At 30.1% G+C, this 26,280-nt stretch overlaps 1 protein-coding gene across 1 annotated transcript in view; it reads right to left on the reverse strand.

Moving 5' to 3' along the window:
- The window catches only part of LOC142324457 (uncharacterized), a 948,409-nt gene that overhangs the window by 747,694 nt on the left and 174,435 nt on the right, over positions 1-26,280 (reverse strand). The window contains exon 2 of the mRNA XM_075365286.1: positions 10,002-10,033. Coding sequence (XP_075221401.1) covers positions 10,002-10,033 — 32 coding nt within the window. The remainder of the gene's footprint in view (positions 1-10,001; positions 10,034-26,280) is intronic.

Raw genomic sequence — 26,280 nt, forward strand, 5'->3', positions numbered from 1 at the left:
TATAAACCAGGTTTATTATTAATATATAAATTTTAATTTTGTATGAAAATCATATCATCAAATGAACTTCATCTGAACTCCCCTTTTAAGAAGGTTTATATTAAGTTATATTATTATAGAATTTCAGTCAATGACAATTAAGTATAAGTCTTGAACCCTTTGAAGACCCAAAAGGACTAATATAGATTGCCATGAGCGATGAACCGGAATCAACTATACCAGACAAGGTTTCTGCTAGTTCTCCCCTTTCATATAACTACTTTGTCTTAACGCTTTACCCGAATATATCCACCTTTTCCGTATTCTATCTCTTGCATTTCTATAGGATTTTAAAAAGAAGACTCAAAAATAATTCAACGATTCAAAATTCAAAAAATGTATCGATCAAAAAACTGATCAAGTATAAATTTTTAGTCACACAAAGTTTATTTTGGGTTAAATGAAACAAAAAGTAAAAGTAATATTGAGAAATTTAAACTATCTGGTTAGAATTTATACCACATTTATTTATAATTTATTTGTATATTAAAAATAAATATAATAAAGACAAATAAAATGTAAACAATTTTTTTTTAATAAGAAATATTGATTACTTTCGTGAAGTGGTTAATATTACAATCAGCCTGTAATGTTCTTCAATGAACTCAGAACATTATTTTTAATTACAGGTAAATAAAAAATTATTTATACCTTGAAGGAATTTAAACTTAAAAAAATAATAATAATTTTAATAGCGTAATTTCTTTTAACGATATGATGTGGAAATGTTTTTAACTTAAATGGTTATACAGTAAGATGTTTTTTTCTTAAATACAGGTTGTTTTTTTTTGTGCATGGTAATGATGCTGATTTAAAAATATTAATATGCACAACGACGAACCACAAAATTTTATTATAAAACTTTTTTTAAACTTTAAAACTTTTCAGTTGTCTTTGCGACAGTTTTACTTTAAATGTGCTATTAATTTTACATTCACGTTGACTACAGTCAACGTTTAATTAAACAGAAACGTATCTGTTTAGTTTTTTAATCATACAGATTATTCAGGTACGTATTAAAATGGAGTCGAAAAAACGTGTTAGATTTGAAGCGTATCATTTTAATTGTTGTGTTTGATATTTTTTGAGAATGATTGGAAGATGAGGCATTAATTAATCGTATGTTGTAATGTAGGACTTTTAAATTTTTATTGTATTTTGTTTGAAACTTATCCTGGTTGACCAATATAATAATATTCTATAATATACAGAAATATCTGTTCTTATTGTACATAATAAAGTGAACATACGTAATTCAAATCCTACAAACATTTAAACCACATTCTAAATACATGTCTCCCTAATATTAAGAAGTTCCTATTAGTAGGAGAAGCGGATGGTTATGTGAAAACAATACGAAGAGTCTAAAATGTCAAAGAAATGAAAGTTAAGTAAGTTTTTAAAAACGTTCTATTACAAATTTTGGTTCGGTTTGTAGTTGAAAAGTTTACATTTATATAAAACAAAAACAACTAAGAAAGGTAACATATACAAATTGATATAAAGGTATGAAAATGGCTTCATATTTCAAAACTTAAATACAGTAGAAGACAGAAACAAGTGTAGATATATATGGTTAAAAAATTACCTTGGAATGTGCCTGAAATTTTTGTCTGCCACCTTGGATATTTCCACATGCGTTTTTTATTTTAAATAGCGCGGTATATCATCAAAATGTTAATGTAACGTTTTACGAAAAAACATTAACAAAAACCGTTTTTCGATATATGCCCTCGTTTCAAGTTAATGTGTAAATTATTAGTTATTGCGTATTATTATTATTGTAAAGACTGTTATTTTTAGCGTTTGGAACATTAATTCTAATATTAACTTTTTAAAGTTTGTTGTGGATGTAATTCTGAGGGTAATATGAAATAATAAAGTTACTACGGGGCGTTTTACCTCGTTTTATTAGTACCGCGAATTATCCGTATTGCAATTTTGATTGGTAATAACTCAAAAACAAAGGCATTTACCGAGAAACAGTTTTCACCATTTTTTTTTTCTCGAAAAACTTTATATTGAAATCATATATGTCCACCTTTCTATTAAAAAAAATTTGATTCAATGTGCCTGATCCAAGACAGTGGAAAAAATATCAAACATCATAAAGTAGTAATTTTGTATCTGCGTCTATTCAACTTGTTTCTATTTCCTATTATCCCTCAAGTTTGAAATATGGATCGTTTCCATAAGAAAACCAATAGGTTTGTTCTGTTTAATCTTCACTATGAGGTTTAGAGTGATGTTTTTTTTTGTTCTTTCCATTATAACATAATTATAGTACTAAAAATTCTCCCTAGTCACCTTCTACAAACTGGAAAACCGTATTATATCGTTTACGACTCTATCTTCACTAAATTCCTTCAGAAATGTTATGAGAATCTTTCACTAGAGTTATAAATTAAAATAAAAACCGGTATCTTAAAAAATTTGTTTGGATGGATAATTAGGATTATAAATTTGTAAATTTTAATAAGGAAATAAATATATCAATTATTATTATTACTACAGTATTATTTAATTATGAAATAATGTAGAAAAGTTTATTATTCAATGTTTTCAACTTTTTATTATTCTCAGTTGTGTAGTTTTCAAAACAACAAAGTGAAATCCCTCATGACTACTAAACTAACAGAATTTATATAGGTTTACTTTTATGTAAGTTATTAAGCACTTAAAAAAGTTTTCAGGTTGATAAATCCCTGCTTTGTTAACGAAATAAAATATTTTTCGTGGTTAATGTTTTATTTGCGTTAAATAATTTTTAAATGCCAAATTTAATTTTACTAATTTAAATACGTTTTTAATCTTACCACTATTAATTTTCTGGTCTTATTTAGCGAAGTCTCATTTACTTTGGATATTTAAATGTTTAATATTTTTTTGCAGAATTAAGATTGTATGATTTGTTTATACAAATCATACAACCTTTTGGTTTTTCATAAACGATTTTCTGTTGTTTATTTTATAATTCGCTGGAAATAATTTAATTATTTTTCATACATTTTTATGATAAAAAAGTTTTCGATTTTCAATACTTTAATAATATTATATATATTATTAAAATAATACAACTGTATTACTCTTGGCATATTTTCCTACACGACATTACATTTGTAGTTAGGAACAGAAATTTTTTTTCTGTTTTTAAAGTAACTTTCAAGCCGTAGTTGCATTGTATTTGTTTTTTTCATATTGTTTGTTATTTAATGTGTTTTTTTATAATTTGTTTCCATAAATAAGTAGCTTTTGGATGTTTGAATTTTATTGCAAAATTTTATTGGTTTTAACCTGCATAGAAATATTTGTAATAGAAAATGAACTGTAGTTTATTTTATATTTTCGTTTTTTTATTTAAAAAAAACTTAGTTGAATTTTTCATGCGATATACCTACGTTTTAATAAATTATTATTTTATTTTTATTTATATCGTTAAATTTATATTTAGAACAGAAGAGGTGTTGAGAATAATAAAAATATATGTTAACACAAAAGTAAAGAAATACAGCATTAGAACTGAAATTTATTGTATTGAACGGCGGTAAACTACAAATAAAATTCTATCTTCTGCTTATCAGATAAAAGGAGTGAATTTACTGTTTCTTTATTTGATTAAACAAAGGTTTAGATTCAAAGAAAAAAATCATAAATTAACCAATACTATAGTTTTAACTATAAGAAACTGTAGTCATTCTTTGGTACTTTTATCGAATACCGGCGCCATCTTTTGTTCTCTACAAATCGGTGACTTTTTCGAACGAATTTTTTTTATTCATTTTTAATTTACTGGCTACTGCACTATCAACTTAAAGATCACGGAAGACTTGTGTAGTAACTGCTACTTGACGACTACCGGCTGCCAGGTGTTCATCAAGTATTATTATTACTTATTGAATCAAGTATTTTCTGGAACGGGTTCTCACTCTCCTTTCATGCAACGCTACATAAATACGGGAAGCCTTACTATTAGTTCCTGGCAGTTCCCCTGTTCTTTTTATTCGCCATTTCAGTGATCCCTTTAAGCTTCAACGCTGTACAACACTGAAACATTTATTGCAAGGCCATACAAAACCGTCAGTTTCGTAAAGATGCTGTTTTTCTCTTTTTTTTAAAGAGGTGGGGAATCCCATTTACGAACACCTAAGCAGTGTCGGGCTCGCTAACAGGTACCGCAAGATGTTATTAATATGCGTATGTAAACCTGTGCACTACCGACTAAACCGCCACCCCTGGCTATCAGTCTTCCTGGAACCGCTAGCGAAGCATTCCTTCTGGAAGGAGGGTTACTCGTCCACTCATGCATTCATACGTCATAATACAATCGCATCGTAATAGGAATATCAACAAAAACACATCAGTCACAGTAAATCAACAGCAAACAAGATGCATCATCATACATCAAGATGCAGTTTACAGATTATGAAACTACCTACAAAGCAAAATGTCACACAATAAAATACAAGAAAAGAAAAACTCAGAATACAAGTTTCACAACAATATAAAAAAAATCATTCAAGCCAAACAGCAAGAACATAAAAATACGCCTGAAAAGAGACATTCATTAATATTACACGATCAGTACAACAACGCAACACTATAAATGCATTACCGGACAGTAGAAAAAAAAACACATTGCATCATATCAGTACAGCAAATTTGCATCATAAACTAACCAGGCACAACTACATACCCCTTATACTTACTACCTGCGACGCCATCAGATACGGAAGCGGAGTGCCCGCGGCCTCTTCACATCAAGGCGACCCTCACATGCACGGGGACCCCCTAGTTGCTCACTCGCAAACCTGTCCGCCCCCGCACCCACAGACGCCACCAATTGTTTCGTGACTTCTCCCATGCTTGGAGGTCTCTCTTCATGATTTTCAAATACGTAGTGGTCGCCTTCCAGTTTTTTTTCTTTTCTATCACTATGTCCATCATCTCCTCAGGCTGGAACATCACTCCCTTGCTAAGTATATCGAGTAGCTCTGTCCTAGATCCTTCGTACCTTGGGCCGTAGAAGAACACGTGGTATGGCGTTTCTTCTTCCTAGCATAGCGGCAGTTCTGTTTCATCGTCGAGGCCGTACTTATGAAGGTATGTTCTGCACCTCCCATGGCCCGCCATAAACTGGGTAAGGCAGTAATCCCGCGAGCCATGAGCTCTCCCTCGCCAGCGCCTTATATCTCTTACCAGGCGGTGTGTCCATCTGCCTTTTGTGCTGCCGTCCCACGGCAGCACAACGGAGATTTTCTCCATCTCCTCCGTCAGTGTGCGTCCTCCATCTTCTTCTGTCTGCGGGAGAGAGAGAGAGAAAGCACCGAGTTCACGTAAATCTTATCCGTATTTCGATTACTAGATCTATCGGGAGGATTCCCGCAAGTACTTCTATCGCATCCTTCGACACGGTACTGTATGCTGCCGTGATTCTTAGGCAGCACCTCCTGTGTAATGACTCTATCATGCTTTTGTACTTTTGGTACTTCGTTACTCCCCCCTCCTAACTCTGCTCTGTAGAGTAGCGTTGAATAAACTATGCTTACAAGTAAATTCCTCCTTTGCTGCCCCGGGCCATGGCAGTTCGGGAGAAGGACAGGAACTAACTTTCTTGTTCTTTTTCACACGCCTCCTTTACGTGTGCGCCGAAACGAAGCCGGGCGTCTCTCCAGACGCCTAGGCACTTAACTAACGGTCGTGATACTATTCTTTGTTCTTCCAGTGGTATCACTATGGTGGGTCTTCGTTTGGTCTTTGTGATCACGACGGCTTCTGTCTTTTCCGGCAACATCTGTAGCCTGACCTCGTTCATCCATCCGCTTTTTGTGTTGAAAGCGTTGGTTATCTTCTCGACTGTCTCTCTCCTGTTATTGGCTATTATTCGTAAAGATGCCTAGCGTTACCTTTGCGACATGTCCTGCTTTCTTGTACAATGTCACGTCAGGAGCGAAATTAAACTGCTTTCACGATAAATACAAAGATTCAACTCCAGATAACCGGCTGCAAAGCATTATATACAAATACAGAGTTGAATTTATATCGTTATAATTTACTATTACGTTTCCGTTCAAGGCATAATCAAATTTGCTAGAAATAAATAATTTGACTATTTAAACAAATTTCTAATGGCGCCGGGATTCGATAAAAGCACCCATTTTTTAAAATTTGTGGTAAGACGCATTAAAGTTGAAATTAATTGATATAGAGTATTATTGATCAATTTTTAATTAAAAACTACTTAATTAGTCGCAGCTATTTAATTATATTTATGATTATAAAAAACATTAACTAAATTTGTATCACTAAATTTTTAAATAATTTAGAGAGAATGGAAATTATTTACAATATATATTACACATAAAATGAGTTACAGTTCCCACATTTAATACCACATTCATAATTGGTTAGTAAAAAAAATTTCCTTTTTAAAAGTGAATTATTGTATATTAAATGTTTTTTTTTTAAATCTTTATTAATTTTTATTGAAGAATATCTGGTGTAAAGGTTATTTTTGTTGAGATATGAATATTTGAGATATTATAATGCATATTTAGATAGACTATACATTAATAAAAATGTTTATTTTATTTTAATTTTCCCTTGTTGCAGTATGAGAAATAAGGATTCTGGGATTTTTTGTTGATAAAAAAACGTAACCTAAATATAATTAATTTTAAATTAAACAACTCGTTTTGAAGTATTTATTTATAACAACATTTTCTATAAAATGTTGATAATAAATAAATTAAATTCTAAAAAAGGGAATATAATTCAAGTGTACATAACTTATTAAACGTATCGTATCATCAAAAATGTTAAAGCCTTATTTCTGTTTAACCAATTATTTTCGATAAAAATCATTTTATAATTACCACACTTCAACAATTATTATACAACCTCATCAACATATTTTAATTATAATCTGTCTATAACATTAAATCGCCTATAACATTAAATTGGTTTATTATGGTAGAGTCCATATAATGTTCTGATATATCTGAAAATTATAAAATGTTGATAATTGCAAATTTAAATTACATACACGGATAAATAAATAAATTACGATTTTACAATTAAAAAAAGGAAGTATGTAAAAATAAACAAACAAAATAAGGATAACACAAAAAATATTAAAAAAATCGAATTGTTACTATGAAGCATTTTTTTTTAATTTCCAGGACCACAGTTTGTATTACTTTAGAGAATGAGATGAAATGGAAGATTTTTAGCGACTGAAAATGCCATAGCTGACCGGGATTCGAACTCAGGATCTCCGGATGTTATTATGAATCTAATATTAAATAAATGGAAGGTGAGATCTGAGGGAGTGTAGACGTGTTGATAGCGCTCTCAGTTTGACATTTTCATTGCGTCCATATTTTATGTTTTGTTGTTTATTTGTTATTAGGGGTTTCCTTTCCTCCTGCGGAGGAGCAAAAGGAGGTGTTTACGTCCACTGAAGTTCTTTAGGGCGTCAGTGGAATCGACGGATTGGCATGGGTGGTCGTTTCTGCACGAGGTGCAGATTGTTGGACAAATCGAGGTTGTTAGAGGAGATGCCCTGAGCCGGGCCTATGCTTCGGTCGGGCTCAATGTGGGTGGGCCAAGTAGTTGTCGGCGGCACCCGTGCCATGGACCTGGCCGACAGGGAGGTGACAGTAGGTGGAATGAAGTTTGTGGTGAAAGTGGACTCCTCTGACGGCGAGGAACGGTCAGTTACCAGTATGGTGGAATCAGCTCGGCTGGTTCTGGCCGGAAACCCCAACGTTTGTTTTTGTAGCCCTCACGGAGGGTGGGACTCCACCTTCATTCAGTGGCCGAGTATATGGTTTGGAGGAATTCTACTAAGCCCCGGGGACACATAGACATTACTTCGTTGGCTGTTACGGGTAGTCGGGTCCCAATGAGGAAGGTGAGGAAGGCGGTGGGGACCCCAACCGCGACAGTTGTGGTGATGGCGGCGGAAAGGTCATACGTGGATCTTCTCCAGACAGTGAAGGATACCGTGCCACCGGGAGAAGCCAACATTCTGTCGGTACGTAGGGGGTCGGGGAGAGGACCTCCACAGAGTTCAGGATACTGGTGACGTAGCTTTCAAGTTGAAATAACAAATACTGGACAAGGTTGAAGGTACCACTGCCGTAGCTAGTAGGGGCGTTCGTCGAGCCCATTCGTTGATAAAGGACATCGATGTTCTTACCTCGGAGGAGGAATTGTTATGTGACATGGGGAAGACTACTGGGGATTCGGTCACTATTATTGTCTTCTTCCTGAGGCCATCGTATGAAGAAACTAAGGTAGCGACGGTGGCGGTCCTGCCACTGCTGGCCGAGGAACTGCTAAAGGTTGGCCGACGTCGTGTGGAATGGGTATCTTGTGGGGTTTCGAGGAGGTCTGCTGAGAAACGATACTATCGGTGCCGGGGCATCGGACACCGGACAGGGTTCTGCAGTGTCCCCGACAAAAGGGGGCGTTATTTTAATTTTGGAGCTGGGAAGCACCTCCGGAAGGACTACTAAACGGAGGCTAAATGTTCGTTATACTCGCGACCATTCACTTGGGGGTCTGGACTGCAGGGCCAGCAGCAAAATATGGATACGCTTATGGAGGGTCTAAGGTTGGGACAGCCCCGTTTAGGAGGGGAGGGCCGGTTAGGTCTCCCACTCACGTGGATTGGATTGGGACTCTCTTGTGTCTCCAAAATGGAGGGGGACAATGTAAGACCGTAGTACCGGTGGGGATCCCTTTGGGGTTCCCCTTTGAAGCGTGGCGTCAAGAACGGAGTCCCGATGGGGGAGCCCTTGTCGTCCCCTCATTAGAGGTACAGCGTATAATTAAAGATCGGGTCGCGGCTACATGGGGAAAGTTTGTTCCCGACGAGGTAGTTTGAGGCGATCGCACCCCCTGCAGCCAAGTAAATGCTTAATTGCGGACCCAGCTCCGAGGGGATTAAAAAATTATGTACTCAAAAAAAAGTAGTAATAAATAAAAATTTATAAATCAATTTTAACATATAAATAGTATAATGCATTTATCTATATTAACAGAAAAAAAGAAAGTGCAAAAAGGGAAAAGAAAAACAAAGTGTGGAAAAGGATTGCGAGAGGAAAAATAAATTTCTTTTAAAATGATAGTTTATGTTCTAGGAAATAAAAAATTAATTAGAAAAATTCTTTTTATGTTATGTTTTATATTCAATATGTATTGTTTTGTAAATTGTATTGTAAATGTATTGTTTTCGTATGTGTTTTGTAAATTGATTTATTAATGGAACTAACAAATATAAACAAATGTTATTTTGTATTAAAAGCTATTGTAGCATGGGATAATGAATCTTTTGTATATTAAATCGTATATTACTCAATTAAATTAAATTGAAATTAACGAATAGGAAATTATATGAGTTATAATTATAATAATAAAAACTTTTAGTACTCGTATTTTAGTTTTTAAGATGTGTCACCGGGATTAAAGCACGGCTAATTTTATTTTCGATGATTTGTTTGTCCATGCGCATAACGGAAAAGACTTTCGTTTCCTGTTTAGCCTCCGGTAATTACCTTTCAAATAATACTTCAGAGGATGAATGAGGATGATAAATATGAGTGTAGTCTTGTACAGCCTCAGTTCAACCATTCCTGAGATGTGTGGTTAATTGAAACCCAATCACCAAAGAACACCAATATCCACGATCTAGTACTCAAATCCGTGGAAAAATAACTGACATTACTAGGACATTACTAGAACGCTGGAACTCTCGACTTCCAAATCGGCTGATTTGGGAAGACGCGTTCACCACTAGACCAAGCCGGTGGGTTATAATGGAAAAGACTATGATAATTTAACTTTATGGAATTTTCTTACTGGTTGATGCACTCCATTTTTTATAATGTAGTCATTGAGTATAATATAATTATATAGATATATCTTATTATTAGAAAAATGTTTGTTAGAATACTTACGTTTGATGTTTCTTTCGCAGCATGCTCATTACCTGAAAAAAGAATGATTTTGTCAAATAAAATCTTAAAATTGGATCATTTTCATATGTAATTGCTCTATAAAAAAATTGAGGAAATTACAACTAAATATACATATTTTATATTTGTTTATTACAGGAATTCACGTCTTTTGTTAGCAAAATTTTACGTAAAAATAATGGAAAATATTTACTTATAATAAAAATGTTAACCATCATCTTCAGTTATGTAATCTGTTAAATCCTGACCTCCGTGGAGGAGTGGTAGCGTCTTGGCCTTTCATCCGGAAGTCCTAGGTTTGAATCCTGGTCAGGTATAGCAATTTTCATATGTTATAAAATTTAATTTCCATCTCCCATTACAAGTATATGTGGTGAGATTATCAAGCAAAATAAAATTATATGTAGATATCTATAACAATCAAAACAAAAATGTTCCCGTATTGGTTTCATTTCGTTTTACTAGGATTCGGTTTAGTAAACGGCTTTTTCTTATTATTAACCTTCCAACTTTACTTTGCATCTTACCGATTCAAAAATTATATTCCCTTAAACATGATAGCCTTACTATTGTGTGAAACTCAATTTTTGAAGAATACACCTTATCGTCTAACAAAAACTTGAGCACATTTATTTTTAGTTGTTTTTGAAGAAATCCAAAATTAACCTCAGTAAATTGCAACGGTAAGTAGTAATCCAATCGGACTAAAACTATATTTAAATCGATACTAAATTGGCATAAGATTCAGATATATTTATTGTTCTATTTGTACGTTACTCTTCAAGTAATTACACATAGAATTTATATTCTTGCTTACCTTCTATGATTTGCATTTTTATAATTTTAGGATTATTTTAACTTTATTCCTAAGATTAAAATAACCTTTCACTCTCTTGAAGTATAATACGAGTATGTAGGCCTAATCAATTTTTTCATGACGGTAAAGGATAAATTACATTGTTGCTACCTTCTCTCAGTGTTTTAGTAGCAAATATGTGCTGCATAAGGAACATTAATCAGAGTGTTTTTATGTTAATATAATAACAACAATTCTTCTCCATATTACTTTTCCCTGAGATAAACAGAGGAATTATGTCACTTGTAGGTCTGAATGCCACTTAGACTTTTTATATCAATGAAAAGGTTATGAATGTAACTTCATTTCTTAATATTCCTAGTAATGTCTGAAATTCAAGTTTTCTATCAGAATAAGTAAGTCTTAATTAGCTCTGATTTATGCCTTATATCAGGTCATTTACAGTTTATTTTATTACCTTTATGATATCTAAAATAAATTGAAAAGAACTTCTACACTAACCTTATTATTTACGCTAAAATGCACGATTACTGATAACATTGAAGTGATTTCTTCCACAACCCATTAATGTAGCTTATAATTAAACCTTCCTCATTGGCAACTGTGAAATTTTGAGGCAACCGAGTGTTAAGTAACACAAAAGCACTTTCTTGTACAACTTATTTGCAGCGCATGGTTATACAACATCATTGTATAAATGACATTTCCACCTAACCTTCTACTAAGCAATACATGCGTAAATTAATACTGGAAATTAAATAAACCACAAACTGTTTCTTTTAATATTTATTACTGTAAGCAATTGAATGTTTTAATTATAAATTATTACTGTTCCTGATTTATGTTGGTTAAACATCTTTTTTAGTAATTATTATTTTACGCATGCCACGTAAAATCTCGCAGGTGGAGAAATTAGAAATTGGAGTACTGAATTTTGGCTGGGCGATTATTTCTCGTCCATTCAGTTAGAATGTGAAATTCTGAATGAAATATTTAATCTAAATTCACTGTTTTAATGCATATTCTGATCAATTAAATTGCAGCTCAATCGGTGTGGTCTCGTTTCAGACTGATAAATGGTATCGGTTTAGGGTTAGTGTCTATGTTAGGCGACGAACATTGATGTGAATGTAACTTGTAGCATTCGCATCGGTGGCATCTTGACAGCGGTCAGACTGAAATATGTCATGAGGCTACTGAAGATGACCTCCGGTAAAGCCTTGAAGGGTTGTGTACGGAGGAGGTGGCGTGGCGGTCAAACATGTCACATGCTGGATGTCTTCCTCTCGGAGTCAAGATGATCAATTACATTAAAAAAAGTAAATGATTTGATTGAAATTCATGTTTAAAAAAATAATAAATAAATAAAAAATAAAATAAAATAAATATTTGAGAAGGGAAGTTTTAACCTGTTAATTCCATGTTCAGATAAAAAATGACATTTTCAACAAAAATATTATTTTTAAAAAAGCAGGCAGCATTGCATGAATTTCCCGACTAAAAAAATAATCAATATACGAATATATCTGATCAATAATTAAAGAATCCACTTAACAATTTTTTATGCAACGGATATAACGGGCAGATATAACAGTGGAGACATTCATAAAGACAGAACAAAAAAAAAATAATAATAAAATAAAATGGGGGTAATATTGGTGGGAGGAGCCGATCAAAGTTTAAAAATATCGATTTTTACTTCCTTGACGAAGTAAAAATCGCGAAAAATTTCGGTTTTCAGATTTCAACGGAAATATCCATTTTGATCATCCCTGAATCCATTTTGACTAGTTTCGGCGTGAAGTCTGTACGTACGTACGTATCTCGCATAATTAAAAAACGATTAGCCGTAGAATGTTGAAATCTTGTGCTTGGGACTGTCTGTAACATCTAGTTGCGCACTTCTCCTTTTGATTGCAATCGACTGGGCCAATAATGTGTATACAGTTAGACCTCTAAATAAATTTTGATTTTTGACTTTTTCTTTACTACAGTAATAAGCCCTCGTTGAGAGCTTTTCAACGATATATCACGAATGGCACTTATTTTCATTGGTTAGTTAATGAAATATTTGGATCTTACAACGGGAAGGCACAACGGTTCAAATCCGACTACACATATATATATTTTCTTTTAACTTTTTATTTAATTTATATTCATTGATTTATTAATTATTAACCTCTAATTGTAAAAAAGTTTTAACAATAAATAATAATTCAATAATAATAATAAAATATGGAAAAATAGTCAGAAGTTATTAGTGAAATAGAATTTTATGTACCTTTCATTTAATTCAAACATTTTTACAGATGATAATAATTATTAATAAAACAATATATTTTAATTAAATGGAAATAATTTTTTTTAAATATATGGATATGAAGTCAGATTCGAACCGATGTGTGCATGGTTACGAATTCGTCACGTTCTCACTTACACCACATAACTACTTGAGCGACGTGAAAAGAAATTAATTTATAAACTAATATAAAATGCTGATACGGACACCACAAAAAATTGTAATGCAATGTGGTGTCCACCAGAATGCAATTGTGTAACTAACCGTCCACTTTATTAAAGAACTGGAGAATCTTATTTCACTTTCAAAATGAAATAAGTTTAAATGAAATGCAGCAAAAATTGAGTATATATAATTTAATAGTCATACAAGGAAGTCATGTAGTGTCCACATCAGATTTATTTTTAATGTTTCGCGATTTTTTTGGTTTATTAAAAGTTTAATTAATAAATTTTGAGCAATAATTTTTCAGTAAAATGTATTCACCACTCACCACCTCCTTAAAATGTATTCACCCCTCACCACCACCTTAAAATGTATATAGGTCATTTTTTATTGATTGTACAATTTTTACTGAATTTTCTTTTAATTTTCTTCCATTTAACATAATAAATGTAGATTAATCAACAAAAATTTATTTAAAGATGATTTTGGAGATGAAGGAGTATGAAGATAGGAATTTTTTTCATTTTTTAAACTGCAATGATGATGTCAAAATAAAAATTCATCATAAATTTCCCCACTCCAGAAAAGGTAATTTCTTTCATGTATATACGAATTTCTCCATAAAAGTATTTCTCCATATATATAAGAATAAACCAGTGCCAGGAAAGTATTACAACTTTGTTGTCAGCATTCTTTTTTAAATAAAAATAAAAATACTTATAATTTATTCATTAACTATAATTTTTATTGTTACCATTTTTAAAATTCGAAAAAAATATTTTTTTTATTGAATATAACTTATGTAATTTTTTTTCATCTATCTGTCGCTGAATAATAGGAGAGAATTTAAGTTGTTTTTTTCGTTGTACTGTTACTATCATCTCTAAACTGTTTTCTTGTTGATTCATAATCTTAATAATAAAATCAGATTCATCTCATTTTCTAGAATTCCATTATTTATAAAAGAACCTAAGTTAGTTTGAGCAGCAGGGCAATTTTTATTGTCTTTTCTTTATGCTGAAATCTCTTTATTTCACTTTCTCAACATTCTGTACCGGACTAGCTCTTTCTCTGATGTCATTTTATTTGCTTCTTTTTCATTGTTTATTCTTTATTACATCCACTACTACCTGCTACAAGTTGTTTCACAATCTGGATTTTTCAATCTTGTTCCTGTAGCATCAAGAGTATTGTATTACTTGATTTCCTGTAATAAATATATCCTTTTTCTTAATGCTTTACTAAAAATATAGGAAGTTTTTTTATTAGATTTTATGACACTATTATTCATTTATTTTGTATTCTATATTGGTTTTACGGTTATTAGAAATAATACCGTATTTTTAATTATAATTATGACAAATAAAAAAATCTGATGTGGATAACACATGACCTCCTTATACGCTTATTAAATTACATTTACACATTTTTTTTTTTAAGATGAAAAGTACATAAAATTTTATTTCATTAAAAACTTCCGATATTTTTTTGTTATTATTGAATTATTATTCATCGTAAACACGTTTTTACAATGGGAGGTTAAGAATTATAAATAAATAAATATATCTAAATTAAAAAAAAAGTTAAAAAAAGAGATGGAGTCTGATTCGAACCGATGTTTCTTTAAATAAGATCCAAATATTTCATTAATTAAAGTTTTATTTGGTTATAACTCTGCAACCAATGAAAATAAGTACCACATATGATATATTCTTGAAAAGCTCTCAATGAGCGGTTATTACTAAAGTTAAGAAAAAGTCTTAAATCCAAATTTTTGGGGAGTTTGGGTTTTTTTGGACATTTTTGTTTCAGTCGATTGCATCAAAAGGGGAGGTGAACAACTAGATGTTACAACAGTCCTAAATCCAAAATTTCAACATCCTACGGCTAATCCTTTTTGAGTTATGCGGGATACATACATACATACGTACCTGAAACATACATACGCCGAAACTAGTCAAGTTGGATTCAGGGATGGTCAAAATGGATATTTTCTTTAAAATCTGAAAACTGAAATTTTTCCCGATCACAATACTTTCTTTTCTTCGTACAAGGAAGTAAAAATCGAAATCGAAATCATGAACTACTGAAACGTAAAATAAAAATTATTAAAAAATATTTGTTTTGAAAATAAAAATGAACTCCACCAAGTTGATTGGTGCGGTTATTAGAGCCAAATAATTTTACTAAATTTAAACTTTCTGAAAGTTCTAAAAGTATCAAGACACAATTTTAAAACAAGATAAATATTATCGATAGTACCCAAAGATCGGTCCACCCTAGACGAACGAACGTGTACGAAAACAACCTTGAAGCTGTTCTTGATATTGATTTTAACCCTTTCCAACCAACTGACACACGGATGTGTGGGTTGACTGACGAACACTCATGTACAGGCAGCATGTCCGTGAGTAGCATTGTAATCATTGTTTAAATGCATTGTCTGTTTTGACAGATATTATGTAAAATATTAAATGTATATTATTCTTAAAAACAATTAAATTTTCTTTCAAGCTTATTTATTTCAAGTTAAATTCCATTGCAATGATTTTGACTACCGACTTAATTGACGTAATTTCTTTGATAAAGAATGTTTTTTCCCTCATGTAGAGCTTATTGATAACCGTATAGGTACAAGTAACGTTTTTTAACGCGATCTGATTATATAAAAACAAAACTCACGCAAACAATATCAACTAAACAAAACTGATATTATACTGTTATCAAAATAAAAATTGTTTTAATTATAATATCCCATATGAAAAGAAATTATATTTAATTTAAACAACTTTCCTATTTCATCTTCTTAAAAATATACTTTGTATTAGGCGTACAAGTAAGTCATGTAGTGTCCAAATCATATTCGGTGAAACATCTGATTATTCGTTTTGTTTTAATTTTTTTAATTGTTACATCACAATAATTTAAAAAAAACATAGTATTAGATACATATAAGACAATTATTTAATGAGTAATAAAGGGAATTTTACTCTATCGAAATATTTCAGGTAAGATTATTGAATTAATAATTAATTATTAAAGTATTTGATATTAATAAAATATAATATTTTAGCAATTGTGTAACTGTCCATTTTATTAAAGAATTAGAGGATCGTATCTGACTTTCAAATGAAATAAGCTTAAATGAAGTGCAGCAAAAAATGTGTATATGTAATTTAATAGGCGTACAAGGAAATCATGTTGTGTCCACATCAGATTCTTCATTATTAGATAACAAAGGTATGTGAAAATAACTGAAGAAATATGAAAATTCTAAATAAATTAAACAGCATTTGCAAATGATCTTCCTACCGTTAAAGTACAGCCTATATATTAAAAGCGACGTTTATTATTATTTAATAATAATAAAAAAAAAGTAATTTTCCTTGCTCAGTAATTTATTACAAAAAATTATTGAAAAAGTATATTAATATTCGAATAGAATTGATGTTATCCTGAGTAAGCTTATTTTTAGCTTATTTAATTATGACCTGGTAAATCATCTTAAATTTTCGAAACGATTATAATGTAAAAGTAGTATTTGATCAGCGATGTAATTTCAACAGGTCCTAAAAAGACCATTTTTTTTCTGTAGGTGTTTAGACAGTAAACCTAATTATATTCTTTGTATATGGAGAGTGATATCGTTGACAGATGGGAACTAGTTGGGAGTATATATATTACTAACCAATGAGATCGGTTAAAGACATGCGTTTCTGCATGTCTGCACATAGTAACTGCAATTCTAACCATAATTCTCGTTTTATTTTCGCCCACGAATTACTCTTGATGTTAAAACTGTAACAAGCTTGTGAAGTTAAAACTCTAAAAATATTTTGTAAAATCTCTAGACATGTTTGTTACTGTGTTCATAAATATAAAATAATATGATATTTAGATTAAATTTTATACATATATAGAGTTAGAATTATTAATAATAGTTATTATTTTTAGAATTTAAACGTGATTGCTTCATCGAGAGCGTATACTCTTTACGATAAAATGAAGTAACTTTTTATTATAGTTATATTTTAATTGGCCGTTTTTAAAAAAATAAAATAAAATTATTACAGAATCACCTTATTGAAAAAATTAAAATGTGGCTCCTAAGGAAATATGATTTTAAATGAATACAAAAACCTGAGAAAAAAAATAAGCAGAAAAAGTACGGCAGGCTATAGGTAATAACAAAAAAAGAAAGAAAATTTTAATGTAACCTTCTCTACCCTATTCAAGTCTGTCCTCGACAAATAAGAAAGTATGAGTTAAGTAACTTATTTTTCAATTCTGTGCAATAAAATTATCACAAATATTGTACAATGTTCATTTACGTAAATCCTTTTTTATTTATTTGACAAAAGCTTAGCAGAATAAAACAAAATTGCTGATAAAGATGACCAAGAAAGTATTGTTAATTAGTGTTGATCGGGAAGGATTTTCCAACGACATATTATCAGAATAAAATTCTGTAAATAAAGCTTCAGTTTTTAAATTAAATGTTGAATATTATTTATTATAAATAAATTTGAAATAGTTTAACTGCAAAATATATACAGGATATTTTTCGTCTTATAAATACATCATATATTTATGATTTCAAAAATATTTTCTTATAATTAATAATAGCAGTATTATATATAGTTTTAATCTTCTATAAATAGCATATTGTTCTTCTTATTAAACTTCTTGTTTAGCCTTACGTATAAACTCTTGGTCAAAGTAAGGTTTCCTTTGGTGTTGTTTTTTAACGTTTTTCTTAGGTTGGTTTGTAGTCTGTGTAATATAATAGAGACTATATTATAATATGAACTTCCTTTGATCTTTCATGTCTTTAAATGAATAACGACGTACTTACTACATTCATTATAGTACATACACGAATAATATGTTCGTTAACTTTACGACGTATAAGCATGAGAAACCTCGCGGTATAGCTATGCAAATAATCTTTAGAGGAACGTAAAATTATCCATTTGATTTTTAACAAATTCTTTTTACAAATACTTCAACCGTTTCTATCTGTGAGAGATTACATTCAAGGCTCAATTTTTCAATATTTCATCTAATCTTAGTGTCTTCACTAGGTTTTACTTTCTTTTAGGTCTTCACTACCATACTTTCAAGAAGGAAAGTATGGTAATCGGTCAAAAAATGAGGTATGGGTTTCTTTTTTATTTATCGATCTTTCATGACCCAGGGACCCCAAAAAAAAGAAAAAAAAAGAAATGGGGGCTAATATTCCTACTTATGTGTGCGTGCGTATGTTGGCTTATTTGAAGCTTGATAATTTTTAATTAAATACACAGATTTTGATGAAATTTTGTACAGATTGAGTCTGTACAAAATTTTCCAAACATAACCCAATTATTCAAATTCTCCAAACTCCATTCTCAAAATTTTCCATACATAACCCCATTTTATATTACTCAGAACATGTTTATCTTTCCATTTTTAAAAATAATTTGCCCCAAAATTCCCCCTTTCCCAAAAAACAAAAACCACAATCTTTTAATTTATTTTAACCGTAAGTATTTCATTTTTGTTGTCAACATTTTTCTGTAGGGTTTGATGATCATATTGAATTATTCTCTATCTAATATAATTTGATTTATAATTTTTTTTTTTTAAATTATTTGTTTCATTTACTTTGTAATTCATTTACATTGTATTTAATTCACTTTAATTTAGGATAATATCATATGAATATTTTATTTTACCATACATCCCTTAAATTATCTTTTCAGACATCTATATTAGATGTATGAAGTACATACTTAAAATCGTATAATACAAAAAGCTTAATATATTTTAATGACAAAAAATCAATTTCAACTAAAAACTGAATTTATTTGACCAGTATTTACTTCGTCACATTGATAAGAAAGCCAGCAATGAATTTCATAATTTGACGGGTATAGCTGGGAAGTTATGCAATTCATTTTTTTGCTCGAAAGATGCTAAAAAAAAAATCATTTTGGAGGCACCCTTAAAGGGAAAACATTCGAATAAAATTAATCTTTAAGAAAGTAGTTTCTAAGTGGTGATAATAAATTTAAAAAAAATATAAAGTTAAGCCATAATTCTAAATACACAAAGTTTTTATTTTCCAGAAAGGGGTGAAAATTTTTAGCTAATCTTGTTTTTCAAGAAATACTGAAGAGTAAGAACTTTAGAAAATTAAGATTTTTACATTTTAAATGTAATGAATAACATGCAAGATGGATTTAAATTTAAAATAAATTGCAAAAAAAATTGTTTAAAATTAAAAAAAAATACTTATTTGTTATCACAGACCATTGGAGTGGGAATGGGCAAAAAAAATTATAATGCCTTGAAAGGCCTATTGATCTAGAAAAAATAGATACAAAAATTCTCATTAATTTCTTTTATATAGCATGATATAGCTAAGGAAAGAAAAATATATACTCATTTTTTGGGAAGGGGCGAATATTAAATTAATATTTTTGGTAGTTTTTGTAGTCGATCAAAAAACTCAACTTTTATAAAAAAATTATTTTTCTAAAGTAGCCTAGTAAAAATTGCATATTTTATTTCACCCAAAACACCCTCACCCTTTTTCCAATTTTTTGTAAAATTTGAATACATTTTTTCCCCTTCGAAAGATAAGGTAGCATCTTTCTATCAAGTTTGAATAAAATCAATCAAATGGGACTAGTGTTATAGTAAGACCAAATACTAGCCAACATACATACATATATACACATACGTACCATCAAACGTCCGTCAGAAAAAAAAAAATTGAACTAGCGTACACTGCAATAAAAATAGGTTGTTCGCACATTATTTATAATTTATTTATATCTTAGTTTTGTCTTAATTTTTTTAAATATCTTCAAGGCACAAAACTTAAAATCACAATTTTGTTTTAGATTTTTATGTATTTTATTTTTTTACTGATCTATTATTCTTTCCCGTTATACTTTCCATAGAGGCATATATCGCTATATCCGGGAAAGCAAAAATGAAAAAAAAAAATTACATAATTTTTGGTCTCACTTATTTTATTCAATCATTATCAATTCATTATCCTTTCTTTTCCTTAAATTTTTTTTGCCTTAATAGTTTTTACCATCATCTCGTACACATTTTCGTTTATTAAACTAAATAAGCATGAATGTATGTATAACCTACCAACCTAATTGTTGTTATTCTAGCTGAAATTTTATAAAGCCTTCTCGAGCCTTTGATAAAGGTTTTTTGATTAGTTTTAAAACCTCTTCATTTTGAACTTTATTCCTTTAACTTATTGCATTTTTCTATTATTTTAAAAGCTTCTATTTTTTTGTCTTCCTAGCTTCCCTTTTCCGTAATTTAAACTTGACAGTCCATACAAATAATAAAAAACAAATTGTGTTTTTAATTCCTAAATCTATGTTTTTATTGGAAGAAACTTTTCTACCTTTTAAAGATTTTCTTTAACCTTCTTTCATATCTAAAGCAATATTCTTTACAACTTCGATCTTTTGTAATTTGATTTTTGATATGTAACCCCCACTTTTCTTACATTTAATACAATTTTCTTACCGTTATTTTTGTCATATTTATTTTTTACTTAAATTTTCCTCCTATGAATGAACACATTTTTCAATATTTCTTTTTAATTTTAATCTATTTTCCTCCTGTTGTTACTAAATGTTTCTTTTTCAAATCTTTCACTAGTAAATACGTTCTATATTCATTTATACAAGGAAAAATTAGGGTTTTTTTATGCACTACGAGGCGTGTAATCATATGAATGATTTCACGTACTCACTAAAAATTCAAGAAGTACTCATTTTCTTGTACCAGCTAGAATTAGGATAGGATGAAAGTTTTTTCTTTCTTTTGCGTAGCTTCTAAAATTATTGACAGTTGGAAATATTGATAGTTCATTTTCATTGGTAATTTATTTTAATTGAATGAAGGTAAAAAGGTGATTGATTGATTGACTAAAGCTATCGTATGAAACTGTAACTGTTATATTTTATATAATTTATTATTTCTTCAAATATAATACAATATAGTTTTAAGTTTTATTTTTGTTTATTAAGTTAAGTGAAGGAAAACGATCCAATACAGTATATACATATATAGTTTTTATGTGTATACATAATATAAATATATACAGAATGATTACGAAGAATGCAACAAACGTTTTCAGGACATGTTCTATTTACTTTGTGAATAAAAAAACAACTTTATGTTGTTTTGTTTTCGTTGTGTTGTTTTATTTTCATTGTGTTCCAACACAATGAAACTAGCTGATCATATGGTTTTATAATGTATATTCTGATTTGTTTCATGTACAATATGAATATATTTGTTCTGACATTATGAGTTTCTCTAATAAAATACATTTATAATTTATTAAATAATTATATTAAATTAATCTTATTTTAAACTGAATAAATAGAAATTTTTATAAATGTTTTATAAAAAAATAATTTACAACTGAAATATTTCAGATTAATTAAAAGTACCACTTATAAATCATTTTTTCAGAGAATTACTAATTAATTAACATTTGAAATTTTATTAATTTAAAATCTAAAAAATTCAGTTTTAAAATTTTTAAATCTCGTAAAAGTGCATACAACTTTAAAGAAAACGATAACATTAATTTTTTATTTTTGATTAAGGTATAATATGAAAAATAAATTCATTGAAATCTGCTTTTAGAACATATTGGTTTTTTATAATGAAAATTTCACAATTTTTGTTTCTAATACACAGGATGATTCAGGAGGAAAGAGAAAACGTTTGGAAACTGATTCTACAGCTTGAAATAAGGAAAATATTTCATATAAACCTATATCCGAAAACGTTTTGTAACCGAGTTATGGCTATCAAATGATTTCGCCCGAATTTCAGTTCCCCCGTTGAAATGCGGTTATACTAAAGTTTTTAAGTTGTTATATAAGGGATAAATCTTATGTTTTTTGACCTGAAAATGGAGTAATATAGTCACCGAACCGTATCTCACGTAGTTTTCATGATAGCCTACGAAAAACAAAAAAAAAGTGATTTAATGTTTGAACTATAATAACTTTGTTAAATAAATGAAAGAAATGCGTAAATTTTATTATAAAACCTTGTAGAGAATTTAATTTTGAGAAGATTGATGTAACAAAGTCTATGAAAAACATAAATAAATCTAATTTTATTATTATAAACAAAACAGAAGAAAACATAACAGAATCAAACCGTGAAGTATTTATAGAATTTTTAACAATCTTCATTACATTGGTATACTTCCCAGGGCTCATGTTTTATCTGAACGTCTTTACGTCGGTACTTGTTGACGAAAGGGAAAGTATTTTACGATATTACAACTTAGTCGTACAACGTGCACGCGAAGAATTTTTTCATGACTCAACATTCCACAAAGTATGAAGGACATTTATGCTCACAGACTGCATCCTTATCATTTTCAGAAAGTTCATCACCTCCAACTTGGTGACCATGGCAGTCGACTGAATTTTTGTTAATGGATTAACAATAATTAGCACTTAATTCCATTCATGCTGTTTTCAGACGTAGCAGGGCTTTTACCCGTAGTGACATAAACAACACGCGGAATTTACATTCTTGAAGATCTGACGAAAACCCACATGCTGGGTTAAAATAAGCAGGTTCAAATGCAAAACAGCGGTTGCAAGACATGCAAATATAAATAAAACAAGCATAAGTGTATGAAGATTGAAAAAAGATGACTGAAATTTCCCGCAACGATTTTCGGTGAACGTTTAATAAGGCGTGATCGATAACCTAAACAAAATTAATAAACCTTTTCATACTATAACAACGTGTCGCGTAGAAAATTATCTAGAACTTTTAAATAATGGATTTCTTACAGTTCTTGAAAATTTTCCATTGGTGAAACAAATTTAAATATACCATTAACTTTATGGAGCACCAACACATTTCACGAATGAAGTAAGACAATTCTTAGATAAAAATTTTCTGATAGATGGACGAACAGAGTCGCTAAACTGGTTACCTAGATCACCGAACGTACTCCTTTAGATTACTGTGTGGGGATTGATGAAATGCGAGGTATACAATAAAAAATAGACACACGTGATGAACTGATAGCTCAAATTCTCAATGCTGCTGCCCTCAAGAAACGCTAATATAACATTAAGTTGGCGATAGAAAATGAAAGAAAACGAGATGAAAAGTGTATCAATGTTAACTGCGTGATTTTCGAACATTTAATTTTAATTAATACAATATAAAACAAGTGAGTGTTTGTTTTTTAATAAATTAAGTGTATTTTAATTATTCAAAGGACTAGATTTATTGTACTAAAAATAACTGTTTTTAATTTTTGAAAATTCATAACATTTTTCTGTTAAGTTTTGTTTTGTTTTTAATAACAAAAGTAGATTTTTTTTATTTTTCTTAGACTGTATTACATTAATTTTCTCAAACAGGTTTTGATAATAAAATTTTCGCATTTATTAGTCATGTAACAATGTTGTTGTACTTCAAACATAAAAAAATATGTTTATCATCACCGAATTTTAATGAATTATACTATATTATTAATAATACACTTTTTTTATTAAATATAATTTCATTTAACAATTTTTCGTTTTACACAGAAGTTTTCTTAAATTCTGATTTTAGTTGTCTAGCTGGAAAATCTGTCGTTTAAAAACCTAATAAATCATTTTTAATTTAGTTTGCCCATTAAAAAAAACAATACGATGAAAAAGATATTATTTGAGACAGATAAAACATTAAATAAAGAGTCCTGTCATTTGAAGAAAAATATTTTTTTTCTTTTTCTATAAAAAAAAAACAACATTAATTTATTTCTTTAAGATCTGTATTTCATTCGGTTTGGGTTCTTTTTTATTTTATGTAAATTTATATTTAACCGAAAACTTTTCTTTTACTTTTCTGTTTCCTTAATGAATAAGTCTTAAAAGTAATTATCTCTTTCACGCTGTTTGTGAGCTTTAATTTTCCTTTGAAGTAGTAAAAGAAACAAAAGTAGGAATAATTTTGAAACTTTCAAGCTATACGTAATTAACTTTCTTACTGGTGAGAATTTTATTTGAAATAAAAAAGAAGTTTTATATATATATATATATATATATATATATATATATATATATATATATATACACATACTAAGATATTTATACCTTCAGTAAATAATAAAGTATGGATTTGAATACTCAGAAGAACTCTTCATAATTGGTTGGATGCATTAAATTTATATTAGTCTGCTGATCTCAATTTATTTATAAAATTACTGAAATAATATTCACGTTTTCTATGTCAATTACATGGTCCATTCTTGTTTATAAAATATCTGTTATATTAAAAACAGTGAACTGAGAAATTAAATAATTAAACGACTAAAATTAATTGATGTTTCCTTTTGTACGTGTATATTACTAAATTTGCATAACATTCGTATATATGTGTATGTTAATTTATAATATATTTTTGAGTTTATTATATTTTTAATTTCGTTTTACCTCAACAGTAACAAAGGTTTATCTATATAATAACAAATGTTTAATATATACTTAGCCAGAAAAATTGGCATGGCGGTGTATTAGGAGGCCGGTGGAATGGAATGGAATGCAAAGTTGGCAGGAGTTTATATATTCTCCCTACGGATCGCAGAACCTGGACAGAGTCCCTTGCTGCTGGATGATTCTATCGGGCGTGTTTTTAAGGTTTATTTTTAAATGACGGGTCTAATTTTACAAGTTTTGTCTTAGTATTTTGTGTTTTAGGGACGGATTTAATTGCATTTCAATCCGTTGTTAAACCAGCGTTAAAGAAACCCATTTTATGGGCCGACCGCGGAAGGCTAGGCTTATGCAACCTGTCCTCCCGACGTAATTCCCCTTCAGACCGTCCTTTCGGTGCTAACGCTTCATAGGCTAGCAGGAATACGCCACAACGGGGCACTAACTATATGGAGGGAGCAATGCGCCCCCCCTTTTCCGGAGGAGTCGCAATTGCTGATTTGTGTTAATTTTTATGTAAGTTTTAAAGGAAGGGTTGTGTAGAAGCTCTTCATCCACTTCTGTTATGGCTGCCTTTCAGGACGCATCTCTGCTGGGCTCTGTTCCGGACTCCAGTCCGTGATGTTGAGACGAGTAGAGGGTCTTCCGTCTTCTTCATCTTCTTCTTCTCCCTCTTCTTCTTCCGATGACCTCTTCATTCTTCTTTGGCCTGCTCTTTCCGAGAATGGAGGCCGGTGTACAACAAATTTAAGGTTTGCAAAAGATATGGTCCTGTTCGCAGGCTCTGAAGTTGAAATGAAGGAAATACTTAATCGAATTCAGCAAAAAAGGTGAGGCACTACGGCTGAGATTAAATATCCGAAAAACAAAAGTTATGATCGTAGATGTAGTCAACGTTCTTTCAGTCAGTGATACGCTGTGGGATTTCGAAAAGCTGAAACGGTTTGTAAAATTAGGATCCACAATCCGTTACATGCAGTTATAAAAAATTTTGAGTATATGAACTCGTTTTAAATATTCAGCAGTGAAAAAGTAAAGTTTATTATTTTTTAATAATGCAAATAAAAACGGTTTTTTATAAATTTATTATTATTTAAAAATGCTGAACACCAAAACAAATGCAATTGAATGTTTAATGCACCGGTAAAATACCACAAGTAGAAATAACTTTTTTTTCAATGTTTTGAATAATATTGCAGACATATAACCACTTTAAAGCAATCGGATTGTTTGCTTATTAATTGTAATTTTACCACTATTACTGTATATATTGCAACAGCAGCTTTTTTTAAGTTATATTAATTTAATGAATTTTTTCTGTTTAATTAAAATTACAAATACTTTTATTTAATTTCATTCAAAATGCAGCTACCATCTATTGACGTAATAGCTATTTAGATTTAAAAATATCTAATTGTTTTTCCAACAAAGTACGTATTCAGTGTTTTTTGTTTTGTTTTTGTTTTATCTCATCCTAAACATGAG

The sequence above is a fragment of the Lycorma delicatula genome, chromosome 5 (assembly GCF_047948215.1).
Source record: "Lycorma delicatula isolate Av1 chromosome 5, ASM4794821v1, whole genome shotgun sequence".
Classification (NCBI taxonomy): Eukaryota; Metazoa; Arthropoda; class Insecta; order Hemiptera; family Fulgoridae; genus Lycorma; species Lycorma delicatula.